The 16,330-nt window shown below is 39.1% G+C and overlaps 1 protein-coding gene across 4 annotated transcripts in view; it reads left to right on the forward strand.

Annotated features, from left to right (window-relative positions):
* Nxpe3 (neurexophilin and PC-esterase domain family member 3) overlaps window positions 1-11,414 on the forward strand; it is a 59,303-nt gene extending 47,889 nt beyond the window's left edge. For all 4 annotated transcript variants that reach the window (XM_029564859.1, XM_008835779.3, XM_008835786.3 and 1 more), the window contains 2 exons: window positions 5,849-6,055; window positions 9,468-11,414. In XM_029564859.1, the coding sequence (XP_029420719.1) occupies window positions 5,849-6,055; window positions 9,468-10,018 (758 nt within the window). In that variant the 3' untranslated portion in view covers window positions 10,019-11,414. The remainder of the gene's footprint in view (window positions 1-5,848; window positions 6,056-9,467) is intronic.
* The last annotated feature ends 4,916 nt before the right edge of the window (window positions 11,415-16,330 follow it).

Raw genomic sequence — 16,330 nt, forward strand, 5'->3', positions numbered from 1 at the left:
TCCTATTCTTTACAGTTTGACTAGTTGTGGTCTTCTTTGTTAATCACCTCCTGTTGCATGAGGAAGCTTCAGTGGCGAGAGTTGAGAGCTGCATTTAATATCCTCTCTACCGCTTGTTCAGCTATATTCTGTGAGCTTTAGGTGTAGAGGTTCTATTGTAGATATGTCACTCAGGTCTGAGCATCTCACAGACACTTATTCTCTGTGTGACCAGTTGTGGAACTCTGTAATAGTTTTCGTCTGTTGCAAAAAGAAGCTTCTTGGTTATTGGTGAGAGCTATATTTGTCCATACGTATAGGGATATATATATATATATATATATATATATATATATATATATTTAGCATACAGTAAGAAATTACATTTGTCTAGGTATATGACAGAGATAGGGTTTTCTCTAGAATCTATGACCTCTCCGGCCATGTGCATTTGGCTTTAAGTCCAGTTAGATAGCTGTTGATTACCCCCAAGATAAAAGTGCCACTTCTACACCAATACAGTCACTGTGCCAGTGCCGGCCAATTACTATTTTTTTTTTCTTTCTAATTTGGCAAGTGGAAACATTTTCAGTTTGGTTTCTGTAAACCCAGGCTCACCTTGAATTTGGAACCTTCCTGTCTTAGGCTTCTGAGTGCTGGGATCTTCATCCCTTCGACTGCTCCTATCCTTTTAATTGGGCATTCCTCACTTTCTAGCACCATAAGATTTTAGGCTCATCTTGTATCCACACCCAGCCTTAAAAGAATTCATAATTTTTAACTCCCTCCCTCCCTCCCTCCCTCCCTCCTCTCTCTGTCCCTCTGTCCCTCCTTCCTTTTAAAACACAGGTGAAAAGTTAAACTAGCAAAATAAGCACTTTTTACCAGTCTCTCAATAACAGTGCCAAGACAGATTTTCAGGCTGACTCGATTGAATTCATAATCTTTACACCTTTGTTATTTCTCTATAAATCTTATATTTTTGAAGATTTTCTCTATAAATTTTTACCATTTATGTATTAGTTAACCTGTTGTCTTCTGATGCCTATTTAAAGTCCAGTGCACACTTTAGATTGCCATAGCTGCCCCCCCCATGGCTATAGTTCCAGTCAAAAGCAAGAAACAGGTTTTAACTGGAGAAGACCTTTGTATCAAAGGGAAGTACCTGGTTGCTCACAGGCTTTCCCAACAGAGAATACTGATGAATTTTCATTAGTGTCTGTACTGCGATCCTAGATGCTCACAGCTAAATGACGCAGGGGTCTTGATGAATTGCACCCTTGTTGGAAATTTGAACACATAATTTTTGGGGGAGCCTACTTGTTTTGGTGAGATGATCTCAAGTTTTGACCCTTAATTCTTATCCTGCTCTTTGTAGGTAGTCAAGGGAAGTTTATTTCTCTTTTCTTCTCATTTTGTCCCATTTTTGGCCCAAATAGCCCTTGTTAGGTTAACAGAAGACACAGCATTGTACAACACTATCTTCCAAGCAAAACAACTATCATCTTCATAAGACCATCTGTCTGCTTGCAAAAGATCATCACAGCTGGACTTGTAGAAGGAGGGGATGGGGAGCATCATTGGACTATCACCTGAGTGTCAGGCCACTCCTCCAAGCCATCTGTATGCACTTTTACCCTAAACTCACTTGGCCTGGGATCTCCTGGTGGAGGCTGGAGAGACTAGGTGTGCTGGATAGTGTCACTTGTCATCTTGACACACCTGGGAAGAGGGAATCTCAATTGGGAAATTTTTCCTCTCTCAGATTGGCTTATGGGCATGCCTGTGAGGCATTTCTTGATTATTAAGTGATGTGGGAGGACCCAGCCCATTGTGAGCCATGCCACCCCAGGGCAGGTGGTCCTGGGTTGCGTAAGAAAGCTGGCTGAGATTTGGCCATCCACTCTGAATATACCCAGTCTCTTCCAGTCTCGAACACTAAGCAGGACTAGACCTGGTTAGTACTTGGATGGGAAAAGGCAGGCTGAGCACAGGCTAGAGTGAGCAGACCAATAAATGACATTCCTCTGTGGTCTGTGCTTCAGTTCCTGCCTCCAGGTTCCTGCCCTGGCTTCCTTTAGTGGGGGACTATAATTGGGATGTGTAAGTCAAATAAACCCTTTCCTTTCCAAGTTGGATTTGGACAGAGGATTGTATCACAGCAATAGAAAGGTGACTAGGATTGTATGAGAAAGGAGCCTCCATCTGTGGCTATGGTGAAGCCAGCTCCAGTTGCTGGGTAAAGACTTTCCAGAGCTGCTTTGGGGTTACCCTGCCAGTAACCCTTCACCTATGCTCTGTAAGTAAGCCTAATGGTTTACTTACTAATGGTTCCCCAGGGTGAACTTTGGTGAAATAAAAAATTGGTTTGTCATTGGGACCTGGGGGTTGGGGAATAGATGTTGCTTAGTCTGGCTGTCTGTGTTGTTATGTCCTTCATGTCCCATCCAACCCCCCCCACAAAAAATTCTCATGGCATGTGGGATGACACCCCTTGTAGGAAAAAGTCAGCCGTGGGCCTTAAAGACAAGCCAGATGCTTACAGAAGCCAGGACATTAGTTGCAAGTAATAAGAAAAATGTGCTTTCTGCTTGTGCACAAAGATCCTCAAAAATATTATTTTCGAATAAGCCAAGTAAATATTTATATTGTATATAAAGGTCCTGGTCTCTATAACCACCTCTGTTTAAACCTTTCCCTTCACCAGCAATATTCACAATAACAATTTAGTAATATCTCTTCTTTATCTTTTTGTTTTAATGTCAAAGAAATAGATTCGAGGCTATTGTATCAATTCAAGAGAATTTAATATCTCACTTATGTGAATATTCACCAAGTTCCAAGAAACACTTTTTAAACAACCTCACACTTTTTGAAATCAGGTAATATTTTTGTCCAAATGACCATAAGGGGGCAGCATAGGTGTGTGCATGCCACTTAAATCAGAAAAGAACTGTGTAGTACACTCATTTAAAAGAATGAATGTCAGGTTCAGTAATTGATTTTCTTTGCTTGGCTAAACTCTGGTAGTAAATATAATTAACATTTGCATGGTAATGTAATTGCTTCCTGTGTGATATACACTTTTCTTTTTAACATGTATTTGAAACAGAATAGCTGAATCTACCAAATTACCATTGGTAAAATTGTAATTTCAAAATCACTTTAAAAATATTTTATTTATTATTTTTATTTTATGTGTGTGGGTGTATTGCCTGCATGTATGTAAGTGCACCCATATCATGCAGTGTGCACAGAGGTCAGAAGAGGGTGTTGGATCCCCTGGAGCTGGAGTTATGGACGGTTGGTTGTTAGCTGTGATGTGGGTGCTAGGAACTGAAGCTGGGTCCTCTGCAAGAGCAGCCAGTGCTCTTAACTGCTGAGCCATCTCTCTAACCCCTCAAATAACTTTTAATTATCATTCTGATAAATGTTTTCTTTGTGCCAAGGTGTCTTCTTAGCTCTCTCTCTCTAGCTATGCAGCTTTGATACGTTAAAACAAGGAGACCAGCAAGGTGACTCAGCTGATATAATCAGGTCACTGCCAAGCCTGGTGACCTGATTTTGATTCCTGGGACAGACATTGTACAAGAAGTTGTCTTCTGACATCCACATGCATGCCGTGGTGTGCATGCACATGCAAACACACACACACACACACGTATGTATGTATATAAAATTTAAAAATTAAAGATTAAATGAGGGAGCCCTGGGTGGCTGTAGTAATATGGTGCAGCCACACTTGATATAGCATGTTGAGGTTTTATTTGTTTTGTTTTGTTTTGAGACAGTGTCTTGCTCTCTGCCCAAGTTCGTCTTGAATTCCTGGACTCAGGTGTTCTCCTGCCTCAGCCTTCTGAGTAGCTGTAATTACAGGTGTACCCTACTGTACCTGGTTTAGGAAATTATGTTTGAATAGTCAAATTTTTATTCTGTATACCTATATTATCCTTTGATACTCATATTTACCAAAATAAACTTTTTTCAAAATATCAGCTACTTTTCCACTTAGTCTCTGAACCAGCAAAGAATTACTAGATGCCTAAGGGAAATAAAAAGATTAAAAATGTACCATCAGGGGAAAAGCTTGGGATTTCTTTGAGATGTGACAACAGGAAATGTCACCCTTGAACTAGCAGACAGCAAATATGTGGTGATAGTTTTATCTGGAAGTTTTTTTTTTTAAAATCTACTTTTAAAGGTGAATTTCAGAATATATTTTTCCTTTTTTCTTTATAGAAACTGACAACCTAGAAAATAAGCATTTTCTTTGAAGAGAATAAAAATATACATAATAATTGGGATTCAGTAACAGATAATGCTAAGGAGTTAAATAACCTGAAAATAGTCCCAAATAGGAGACTTACTTAAATTTGTAAGTCATATAAGCATCCACTTTTAAAAGTGTGGTTTAACAGGTGGCTATGAAATGTTTGAACTGTGATTGGTGTTGAACCTTGAGGTATGTAATGAAGTGGCACAGAATGATTGGTGGTTTCTTGGAGATTATAATTTGAATAATTGTTAGGAATGAGTAAGTTTATATATTCAAGTAAAAAGCCAAAAGAAATGGCTGATGTAGTAGTTGGGAAACTGGGCTCTGGAGCTTACCTGCTTGTTCAGGTCTGACTGTGTCTCTTTATTAACTCAGCTCTGGGCCCTTGGTCAGCCGCTCTGAAAGGCAGGAATAGTAACAGGAACTTCTTTTTATTTTTTATTTATTATTTTTATTTTATATGTATGCGTGTATTGCCTGCATGTATGTAAGTGCACCCATGTCATGCAATGCCCGCAGAGGACAGAAGAGGCTGTTGAATCCCCTGGAACCGGAGTTACGGACAGTTGTTAGCTGCCATGTGGGTGCTGGGATTAGAACCTGGGTCTTCTACAAGAACAACCAGTGTTCTTAACCGCTGGGCCATCTCTCCAGCCCCAGGAACGTCTTCAGTTTTTTGAGCATACACGAGATAATATATTTATTTGCTCATATGGAGCCTCATACAGAATAAACTTGGAAGAAATACTAGCTGTCAATGTGTTTTGAAGTCTTGCCTTGTGTTGCTTCCGCAGTGGTATTTCCTAGGGTAGGTGTTAGTGCAGAAAGATGTTGTCTCTCTCTGAAAGATGTCTGGGTACTTTTTCATGTTGCTTATTATTCATAAAGACCTACTGAACCATTTGTGGAGAATAATTCTTTTAATGTCATTGGTTTGTTCTCTGGTTTTCAGAACATGGATTAAAATTGTGGCCTTTGCCTTTAATCTCAGCACTCAGGAGGCAAAGGCAGGCAAATCATTGTGCATTTGAGGTCAGCCTGATCTGCATAGTGAGTTCTAGGTTAGCCAGGGCTGCATAGTGAGACCATGTCTCAAAAAACAAACAAAAAGACCCCCAAACCACCACTACCACCACCAACAAAAAATTTTGCTTTTAATGAATGAGGAGATGCTATATTATACATTTACAAAATATGAAATTAAGTTATTCCTTGCCTTTCAAGGTATTTGGATGAACAATGATTCTCCTGTTCTGAAGTAATCCTGGATAGATACTTACTGTTGGTTTTTGTCTTCCTTTATTTTGAACTTCATTGAAAACACAAATATACAGAGGGAATACCTGAAGTTTTTTCCCTGGTGTCCTCCAGTACCCCCCACACCCACTTCACATCTTCCCATTTTTGTGCAAAGGAGAACCTTTTTGAATTGGGGGAAAGCCTGGGATTTCTTTGAGCTCTGACAATGGGAAATGTTGCTTATAAGCTACAGTCCAGCAAATATGTGGGTAGAGTTGTTCTTCTGGGTACAGTTTCCATCAATTTTTGGAGGTGAATTTCAGAATATACTATATCTTCTCTTTTTCTTTACAGCAATTGACAACTTAGAACTCTCTCAAGACTCAGGAACTTTTCCTTCTGGGTATTTCTACAAAGACCAGTGGAGGCCCAGAAAGTTTAAAATGCGCCAGTTTAATGACCCTGACAACATTACAGAATGCTTGCAAAGAAAAGTGGTGTATTTATTTGGTGACTCAACAATCAGGCAGTGGTTTGAATACCTTACTACATTTGTTCCAGGTTGGTACTTTGCTTTTGGTTTCATCACTGTTTCCCCCTTGTATGAAATCAGATTTGAAATGAGCAGGCTCACTTTTCTGCTGAAGAAACGCATCAGGCAAGGAAGCCATTTCTCCACAGGAATGTCCTGACGCTGGAGAGATGCGTGCTAGTTTCTGGTCAGTAGTGGGGTCTTGTTGTCCTGGTGGGTTCTCATTGAGACTCATCCCATTGACTGACTCTGTCACTTGGATGAGTCATTTACTTCTTGGGCCTTTATTTCCCCCTGTGTCAGATGAAACAGCTGAACCATGTCACTTCACAGGTGTCTTTTTTTACTACTATTGTGGATTATAAGACAGGCATTTCTGGTTGTTTCTCTTCTCATTCTATTTGGCTTAATTTAAACTCTAGGTTTAAACAGGATTTAACTACAAGGAAGCAGCTAAATGAACTGTGTATCTTTGTAACAAGCCATCCATTGGGGCTGTCATTGATTGACGCTAAGCTGGCTGGCGTCTATTGAGGGAGTCTGGGTAAGTCCCAGGTTTCCTAGATTCTCCTTAGCTCTGGAACTACTCTCCAGATTTAGAATAAGACCTTGGTGGTTGGAGCACTGCTTATTCACAGTGGGCATTCTCTTTTTTCACTGACAGGTGTACATGAAGTGATGAGAGGTGGATTTTGGGGAGCAAGAATAAAGAGCAAGTGATTTTATGAGAACTATTTGTGTGTTTGTGTGTTTATGTGTACATGTGTTTGTGTGTGCGTGTGTGTGTGTGTGTGTGTGTGTGTGTGTGTGTGTGTGTGTAGGTGTTTAGGTCAGAGGTCAACGTTGGGTGTTGTTCTCAGATATTGTCCACCTTGTTCTGTGAGACAGGGTCTCTCATTGGCCAGTGAACCTCAGGGATCTGCTGGTCTCTGTCTTCCCAACAGCATGATTACGGTGTGTACTATCACCCTTCCCTTTTTATGACTTGGGTTCTGGGGCTCACACTCAGGTCCTCAGCCTTGCATGACAAGCCCTCATAAAGCTATCTCCCTAGCTCATGTGGGACCTATTTTTCTTTTTTGAGACAGGGTCTCCCTGTAGCCTCAGCTGACCTAGAATTCACTATGTAGACCAGCCTCGCCTTGATTTCACAGAGATATGCCTGTTTCTGCCTCCTGAGTGCTGGGAGTAAAGGTGTGCATCACCATGTCCAGTCCAGGAACCATTTTGTGTGTGTGTGTGTGTATGTGTGTGTGTGTGTGTGTGTGTGTGTGTGTGTGTGTGTATGTGTGTGTAAGTTGCCTGTGATGATTTTTCATTGGTTCTTTCAGAAGAAAAAAAAGTAGATTTTTTCCCAAAAGGTGGAAAGTCATTTCCAGTTTTTTATTAAAACTCTGGATAAGGGAGTAGTGTGTGGCATGATGCTGGGCTAACCTTGATGCTGACCAGGCAGGCCTTCAAGGCGCCTGCAGTTGCTTCTTCATAATTTCTGATGATGTAGCTTGATACTTCCTTTAATAGCAATGATCACACTGATTGTTTTGATCATTTTCCACCAGACCCTTTTCCCAGACAGATTTTCATCTGATTGAAAAAAGGGCTCAGGCTGGAGAGATGGCTCAGTGGTTAAGAACACTGGCTGTTCTTGCAGAAGACCTGGGTTTGAATCCCAGCACCCACATGGCAGCTAACAACTGTCTGTAGCTCCAGTTCCAGGGGATCTGACAGCCTCTTATGTCCTCTGGGGCTTATGTGGGTGCCTGATAGTTATCAAAATAAAATAATAGCATGAGCTTTTTACTCAGTTTAGATCTGGAAGCTAAGTAGTGATGGATTTAGAAGGAAAGCCTAAAAGAGAAGTTTGGGATGACAGAGTGAAATCACGAAAGAGTGAAATCTGCTTTTAACTCCTAAGAGGAATGCCAGGCAACTACAGTCTGACACTATGTTTTCAGAACTGGCTGTACTCTCTCTGAGGCAAGTCTGTGACATCCTTCTAAGCTGATTTCTGGTGCCTTTGGTGGTGGGCACTTGATAGGTGCTAAGGAAATGGAAATGGAATTTCATTGTCAACATTTACTATGCATGTATGTATTTAATTAGAAACAGGTGTTTTGCTTTGTAGCTCTGACTAGACTTGAGCTTGGTTTGTATACTAGGCTGGCCTGAAGTTTGTGATCCTCTTCCCTCTACTTCCCATGTGCTGGGATTTTGTGGGAACTAGGCCTTGAAACACAACTTAGATGGAAAAGGAGAGAAAGGATTTCCAAGTTGTGCTGCTGACTTTGTTGTTTCTTAGGGTAGATACAGAAGTTTTCCTGAAGGATGTTAATGTGGTTTTCCAACTATGGGATAAAATCGAAAGTTAAAAGAAACAGAATTGCTTCTTTTGCTTATTTAAAAAAGGAAGAACTTCCTTTTTTTTTTTTTTTAACCCAGAAATACAATTTAGACCATCCCATTTTCTAAAAAGTATATTTGTTTATTTGAAGACAGGATCTCTCTGTGTAGCCCTGGTTAGCCTGAAATTCAATAATCCTCTGCCTCTACCTCCTAAGTACTGGGTTTACAGGTATATGCAGACTTGCCTGGCTTAAAAGTTCATTTTTAATTGACAAGTAATTGCATATATTTATGGGTACAATATGGTATTTTGATATATGTATATATGGCAGAATGATTTAACCATGCTAACATACCTTTCATTTCATATACTTATTTTCAGTGAGAGCATTTAAAATTCTCTTTGGGTAATTTTGAAATATAATACATTGTTGTCAAATATAGTCACTATACTGTGTACTAGGTCTCACAAATGTATTCTTCCTATCTAATTAAAACAGGAATCCTTGACCAGTTTCTCCCCCTTTCCTTCCATCTCCCCAAGACCCTCAGCTTCTAATCAGTTTCTGCGAGTTAAACTCTTAGTTATTACATATAAGTGATATCATGGAGTATTTGTCTTTCTGTGCCTGGCTTAACATAACATCCTCCAGGCTCATTCATGTTGTTACAAGTGACAGAATTTCCAAAAAGAGGCACCTGGTTGCTGAAGTGTGCTTATAAAACACAAGTTATAGCCCTTGTCCTGGAAGACAAATTCATCCATTAGAAGAATAAAGTATAAATGACAAGTTGATTCATAAATATTCAGTGATGGGTACAAATAGCAAGATTTCCTGGCCTAATAGAGGTAACCATGCGTAGACATATGTAGATACTCTGTCACTGACGGTATTGCTTATTAAGTGATGTTTTGGAGTGATTTGAATAATAAGTGCCTACTGATTCAAAACCAGAACTAGGACAGTGAAATTGGTATTCCCTTTACATTTATATGGAGTCTTTTTGTGCTACTTCTATTTAAAAAACTGAAGCCACTTGGTAAATATATGTGTTTAGATTGAATATTTTTGTGAATTTGAATTTTTCTTGTTCCAGATTTAGTGGAGTTTAATTTGGGTAGTCCCAAGAATGTGGGACCCTTCCTTGCAGTGGATCAGAAACACAACATCCTGCTCAAATATCGCTGCCATGGCCCACCCATCCGCTTCACCACTGTCTTTAGCAGTGAGCTCCATTATGTGGCAAATGAGCTCAATGGGATTGTGGGAGGGAAGAACACTGTGGTTGCCATAGCTATATGGTCTCACTTTAGTACATTCCCCTTGGAAGTGTATATTCGGAGGCTCAGGAACATCCGACGAGCAGTGGTCCAACTCCTAGATCGAAGCCCAAAGACTGTGGTTGTCATCCGGACAGCCAATGCCCAAGAGCTGGGGCCTGAGGTGAGCCTTTTTAACAGTGACTGGTACAACTTCCAGCTGGACGTTGTCCTTCGGAGGATGTTCTCAGGGGTTGGAGTATATCTTGTCGATGCCTGGGAGATGACCTTGGCCCATTATCTACCCCACAAGCTGCATCCAGATGAAGTGATTGTGAAGAACCAGTTGGACATGTTCTTGTCTTATGTGTGCCCTTTGGAGACCTAGCAACCCTCAACGACACCAGAGGAATCACAATCAGCGATCTGCAGTATAGAAAAAGTTTTGTGTTTGGCCCCATTGTGAGATGGACATTATTAATACGTTTAAAATTTCAAAACAGAGCTGTGCTTTGTATAATGACTTGCAAAGAACTTAGACAACGCAGACTGCATTTATGTCTTATCTATAGGATTTTTTTTCCAATCTTGACAGCCATCGTAGAGCTCTTATTAACAGCATCTACACACTGTATTGCCCTTGTAACCAAAGATGCTAATGAGTGTATCCGAACTAGCTTCTCCTAAGAGCAGATTACTGTGCTAATGCGTGTGAGATATTTTTGAATGTAGACAGAAAGGACAAATGTGGTTGGCAGCGGTATGTTTGTCTCTTTTGTGGTAAAAGAAATTGAACACATCTTTAGAAGTAGCACAAGTGATCCATCTTTGGGGCTGAACTTGAGAGGGCTATTGTTAGAGGTTCCTGTGACCATGCTGAAGACTGCCATATCTCAGGAGTTTCTATTGACATTTATTTTTTTTTCTGAATTACTTGAAAAGGCCAATGTGTGTGGTCAAAATTTTATAGTGAGGATATTAACAATTTCCTGTTTTTATCTAGGAAAGAAGCAAAAGGGAAATGGGAAAACGTACATAAAATCTGTGCTTTGAATTAATACTCGCATTAGATAATTAATTATTTGATTCAGCTAAATTTTATGTGATGAACACTTTTGGAACAGAATGAAATTTATAAATAGAAGTTTATTTTTATGTTCTGAAACTTGTGGGTTTTAAGAATTGACTTTTATGTAAAGATGCTGTTGACTATCATAAAATTGAAGGTCCCCCACAGTAATTCCAAGTATTTCTTTTTCTTTTTTTTTTAATGGCTATTAGGAGCTAAATGCCAAATTAGAAATTAAATTTAACCAGAAGTTAATAAAATTAGATATTAAAATCCTCAACAAGTATTTCCTCATTTGGACATAAAGTATACCCATGGTCTCATGCTTGGAAGTAAAAAGCTACGATTTTGCTATCTGCTATTCCCTTCTGCCTCTCTTTTTGTCTTTTTGAATTGTGGATCAAACCCAGGGCCTTGTGCATGCTAGGTGGGTGCTCTGCCGACTGAGCTACATCTCTAGCCCATTGCTGGCAATAAAAATACAAAACAAAACAAGATTGTCAGTTTTCGTTGACTTCATCTTCTTAATATTAAATGATTTAGGATCATTTAATAAGTACTCTACTTTTTGGATTGTGAGAGGTTACAATTTAGTTTTAGCTGTCCCTAAATAGACATGTAAAGACATTGGATGGCTTTGGAGATGAAGACTGATGTTTAAAATGTGAAAAGTATACACCCTTAGAAGAATAAAGAATTTGGGTTTAAAAAATTTTTTTATTTTTATTTTATATGTATGAGTTTTTTTCTGCATGTATGTAAGTACACTCGTGTCATGCAATGCCTGTGCAGGCCAGAAGAGGACATTGTATCCCCTGGAACTGGAGTTACCGGTGGTTGTTAGCCACCATGTGGGTGCTGAGAACCCATCCTGGGTCCTCTGCAAGAGCAGCTAGTGCTCTTAACTGCTGAGCTGTATCTCTAGCTCCAGAGTTTTTTTTTTTTTAATTATTTTATTTTTATTTTATGTACATGAGTATTTTGCCTGTGTGTCTGTGGTGCCTGTGGAGGCCAGAAGAGGGTGTCAGATCCCCTGGAACTGGAGTTACAAATGATGGTTAGTCACCAGGTGGGTGCTGCAAACTAAACCTGGGTCTTCTGGAAGAGCAGTCAATGTGCTTAACTATGGAGCCATTTCTAGCCCCAGAATTTGGATTTTTAATGTAGAGGATCTAAGATCTTCCTTTCCTACCCTTGAGGGCCATCAAATTTATAAAATATTTTATGGGGAAAAGTTTTTAAATTGTTCTGAGTCTGAAGAGAACCAATGAAGTTAAACATATTATGATAGCTTAGTTTTGAAGTACTGGAGCTTGGACTGACTTAGGGCCTCTACCACTGAGCTAAATCCCTAGTAATTTTTTTTTTTTTTTTTTTTTTTTTTTTTTTTTTTAAAAAAAAAAAAAAAAAAAAAAAAAAAAAGAGGACGATAAATCTTTCACTGTGATATATCAAAATAACTGCCATGTGGGTGCTAGGATTCGAACCTGGGTCTTCTGCAAGAACAACCAGCTGTAGACACCTGGCCTTAGTAATTTTTTTTTAATTTAAATTTTTAATTTTTTTGAGAATTTCATGAGTACTGTTTTTACATAATTTCCTCCTCCCCTCCCTCCTTCCAACTTCTCCCATCCTCCCCCTTCAATTTCCTGATCTCTCTTTTAATTGTTATTGTTTTATGTATATATATATGTACACACATATACATATATATATTCATTTAAACCATATTGAATCTATTTAGTGTTGCTTGTATTTACATGTGTTTAGGGCTGACCACATGGGATTGGATAACCTATCAGGGGGCTGGAGAAACTGATTTTCCCTCTCAGCAGCCATTGATTGCCTATAGCTCTTTTAAAAATTTTTTAAAAATTTATTTCTATTTAATGTCTATTAGTTTTTTGCCTGCATGTATATAAGTGTACCACATGCATGCAATGCCCAGAAGAGGGCATCGACAGCTCAGGAACTGGAGTTATGGGTGGTTTGTTGCCATACAGGTGCCAGGAAGTAACCCGTCTTTATTTTTTTAAACAAGCATATTTTGCTTTATTAGGTGTTCCATGGTAATATAACACAGAGTTCTTAAGGGATAATAAACACAAGACTTTTAAAAAAATATTTTATTGTTTTATTTTATGTGTGTGTATTGCCTGCACCTGTGTCATGAAGTGCCAGTGGAGGTCAGAAGAGGGCATGGAATCCCCTGGAATTGGAGTTATAATTGTTAGCTGTCTGTGACAACAGCACCCTGTAGGTGCTAGGAATTGAACCCAGGCCCTTTTGCAAGAGCAGCAAGTGCTCTTAACTGCTGAGCCATCTCTCCAGCCCCCACAAGACTTGTTTTTTAACTATAATTATTTTGTCATTAAGAGAATGGTTACGAAAAATAAGACAAATACATTTGCTGGGCGTGGTGGTGCACACCTTTAATCACAGCACTCGGGATGCAGAGGCAAGCCTGGTCTACATAGTGAGTTCCAGGCTCATTGGGGCTACAGGGAGACCCTGCCTTAAAAAAAAATAAAAAGGTCAAAAAACTAAAAGTACCTTTCTGGCTGCAGACATGATCAGTTTTAGCACGGAAAGGTTGTCCACTCATGGTTCACAATCACAAGTTCAAGGGTTAAAAACCATCTAGCAGTAAATCCTACACTGATTCAGAGCATCAAGTAACTGCACTAATTCAGTTCTGAGACACTGTCTATTTTAGTATTTGTATATGGCATTCATTTAACAGACATAGAAAGCAAGCCAATAGGTAAACACGCTTACACAGCCGGTGAAAATCGTCAGGTTTGAAGCCATTACTTTTTAATGGAAATAATCATATAGCAGAGCTATCTCTCCAGCCCCTGCCTGTAGCTCTTTATCAAAGGGTGGGGGCCATGTGAAATTTGCTCTAGCTATGTTGACATGTCAACTGGAGTTTTCATTATGCACATCTTGTTTAGGTAGTCATATTGCTGAGATTTCATGGGTGAACTTCCCTGTCATGTCTAGAAGACACTATCTAGCAGCAGGTGTCTTGGTCCTCTGTCTCTTACAATCTTTCTGCCCCCTCTTCTGTGATGTTTCCTGATCCTTAGGTGTAAATATATCAATTGGGGCTGGGCACCCCATGGTCTCTAATTCTCTGCATTTTGACCACTTGTGGATCTCTGTAGTAGCCACTCCCTGCTGTAAAAAGAAGCTTTTTTTGAGGAGGGGTGAGAGGGTTTAAGGATAAGTAGGCTAGTGTACAGTTAGAAATGATAACTGGTTTAGGAAAATGGCAGTAGTTGGTTCTGTTCTAGTGTCTATGCCATCTCCAGACACTGGTAGTTAGCCAGGTTTATAGTACCAGCCATGAATTCCCTCCTATTGAGTGGGCGCTAAGTCCAGTTAAACAGTTGCTGGTTGCCTCAGTCCCTTTTCTAAGAAAGGGTCTCAATAAGTTACGAGACTGACCTTAAACTTGCTTTGTAGCCGAGGTAGGCCTTGAACTTGCCATCCTCCTTCCTCAGCCTCCCTAGTGGCTGGGAAAATAGGCATGCCACAAACCATGCTAAAACAGCTTAATTTTCATGGTCCTTCAACTTGCAGTATTTGATAAAAATGAAGCAGGGGTCATGCCTCCAGGAGTTATAGAATTAACCTTTGTGATAAATGCCCGTGATTCTGATGCTGTGGTAGTAGTGTTCCACACTGAGAAACACTGAGAGAGAAAAGATCGATCTAGAGAAGTAACATTTCTCATCTATTCAGGGGCTTTATCAATGACTTAATTCTGACCATGATCCAATAATATAGATGATATTAAGTCCATTTTCTACAAGCAAACCTAGAGTTTGATTTGAAGTGAGGACAAGGAGTCCACAGCCATGTGTAGCTACAACTTGTTTGACTTTGTAAAGAGATTTTTGTTTTGTGAGAGCTTTTGGACATTTTCTTAAGGAGGATTACTGGAGGAGGTTGAGCCGCTTTCCCAGGGAAGTTTCAAGAAGAAAGCAAACACTACCCACTTGGAGTGATATCAGCTGCTTTTATCTGTGCCTCATTTCTTGTAATCTTTCTTGGTTTTCACTTTTGATTTGGTTATATAAGGTCCTAAAGATTTGGTGGCACAGTTTTTGAGGTTCTGGGTATTTTCATCTTCCTTTTGTCTGTGCTCTCTGGTGTGGAAATCTTAATAGGGATTAAAATATTACCTATTTTTCAGAATGGTTAGATACAGATTCAGCATCTGTAATCTGAAAACCCCAAATCCAAAATGCTCCAAAATTGAAAGCTTTTTGAATACTTGATGCCACAAGTAGAAAATGTTCTCCTGATTTCATGTTGTGGCTCACAGTCAAAACATAGACATGGGACTGGAGAGATGGCTCTGCAGTTAAGAGCCCTAGCTGCTCTTCTAGAGGACTGGAGTACCATGTCAGGCACAATAGACTGTAACTGAAGCTCCAGGGGCTTCAGTGTTCTCTTCTGACCTGCATGGGGACCCATACACACAGACACACAGAGATACAAAGCAGACACACAGATACGGAAATACATACAGAGCAGACAGACATATACACATAAATAGAAATTAAAAAAAATCTTAAAAAAAACCCCCTAGAGCCAACATGGTAGTTCAAACCTTTCATCCCAGCATTTGGGAGGCAGAGGCAGGTGAATCTCTGTGAGTTTGAGGCCAGCCTGGTCTACATAGTGAGGTTTCAGGTCAGTCAACATTACACAGTGAGATCCTGTCTAAAACAACAACAAACAACAAACAAAACCCCACAGACTCACTAAATATACTACATAAAAGTTCCTTGAAGCTATATATGTGCAGTGTATGAGACATAAAATTTGCATTTAGACTTGTGACACATTAATGAATTATGTATATGCATATGTGTATTAATATATACATATATATGCAAATATCCTAAATCCAAAAAAAGTTTTTTTGCAATAGTTCTGGTCCTAAGTGTTTCAGGTAAGGGCTACTCAATCTGTACAATAATTTCTCATAAAATTTATTGTGGGCTAGTATCACATGAATTTTAGCATTCATCTCATGATAAATATAAAGTTTATAAAAACTACAAAGTCTTAATTAAAAGATGGACTCCATAATTCTATCAAGTACAATGGGCATTAGCATTTTGATAGACTTTGTTAAAGGTTTTTAACCACAGAGAGTTGACCCTCTGTGTCTCTGCGTTACATATCAGTGGATTCATCCACCTTCAGATAAAAATACTTGGGAAAATATTGCATCTGTTCTGAACATGTACAGGCTTTTCATGTCATTATTCTCTATACTTTCAATGTATAAGACCTATTTGCATAATATTTACATGCTATTAGCTATTATAAGTAACATAGAGATATTTAAAGTATATGGGAGGGTGCTCATTTGTTATTTGCAAATATGCCATTTTCTACAAGGGACTTGAGCATCCACACAGATTTTGGTATTCACTTGGCGTCCTGGAACCCAAATCCTGAGTGATCACTGGTTATAATCATATTTAACATATAATTTGGGTCTGTTTTTTATTTAAACTACAGTATAAATATTGTTTTAAATAGCCTTAATAAAAATTATAATGTTCTACCTAATACTTTTGCTATATGGTAATAATTATATATATA

Source organism: Nannospalax galili, unplaced genomic scaffold (assembly GCF_000622305.1).
Source record: "Nannospalax galili isolate Female #2095 unplaced genomic scaffold, S.galili_v1.0 scaffold1251, whole genome shotgun sequence".
NCBI lineage: Eukaryota > Metazoa > Chordata > Mammalia > Rodentia > Spalacidae > Nannospalax > Nannospalax galili.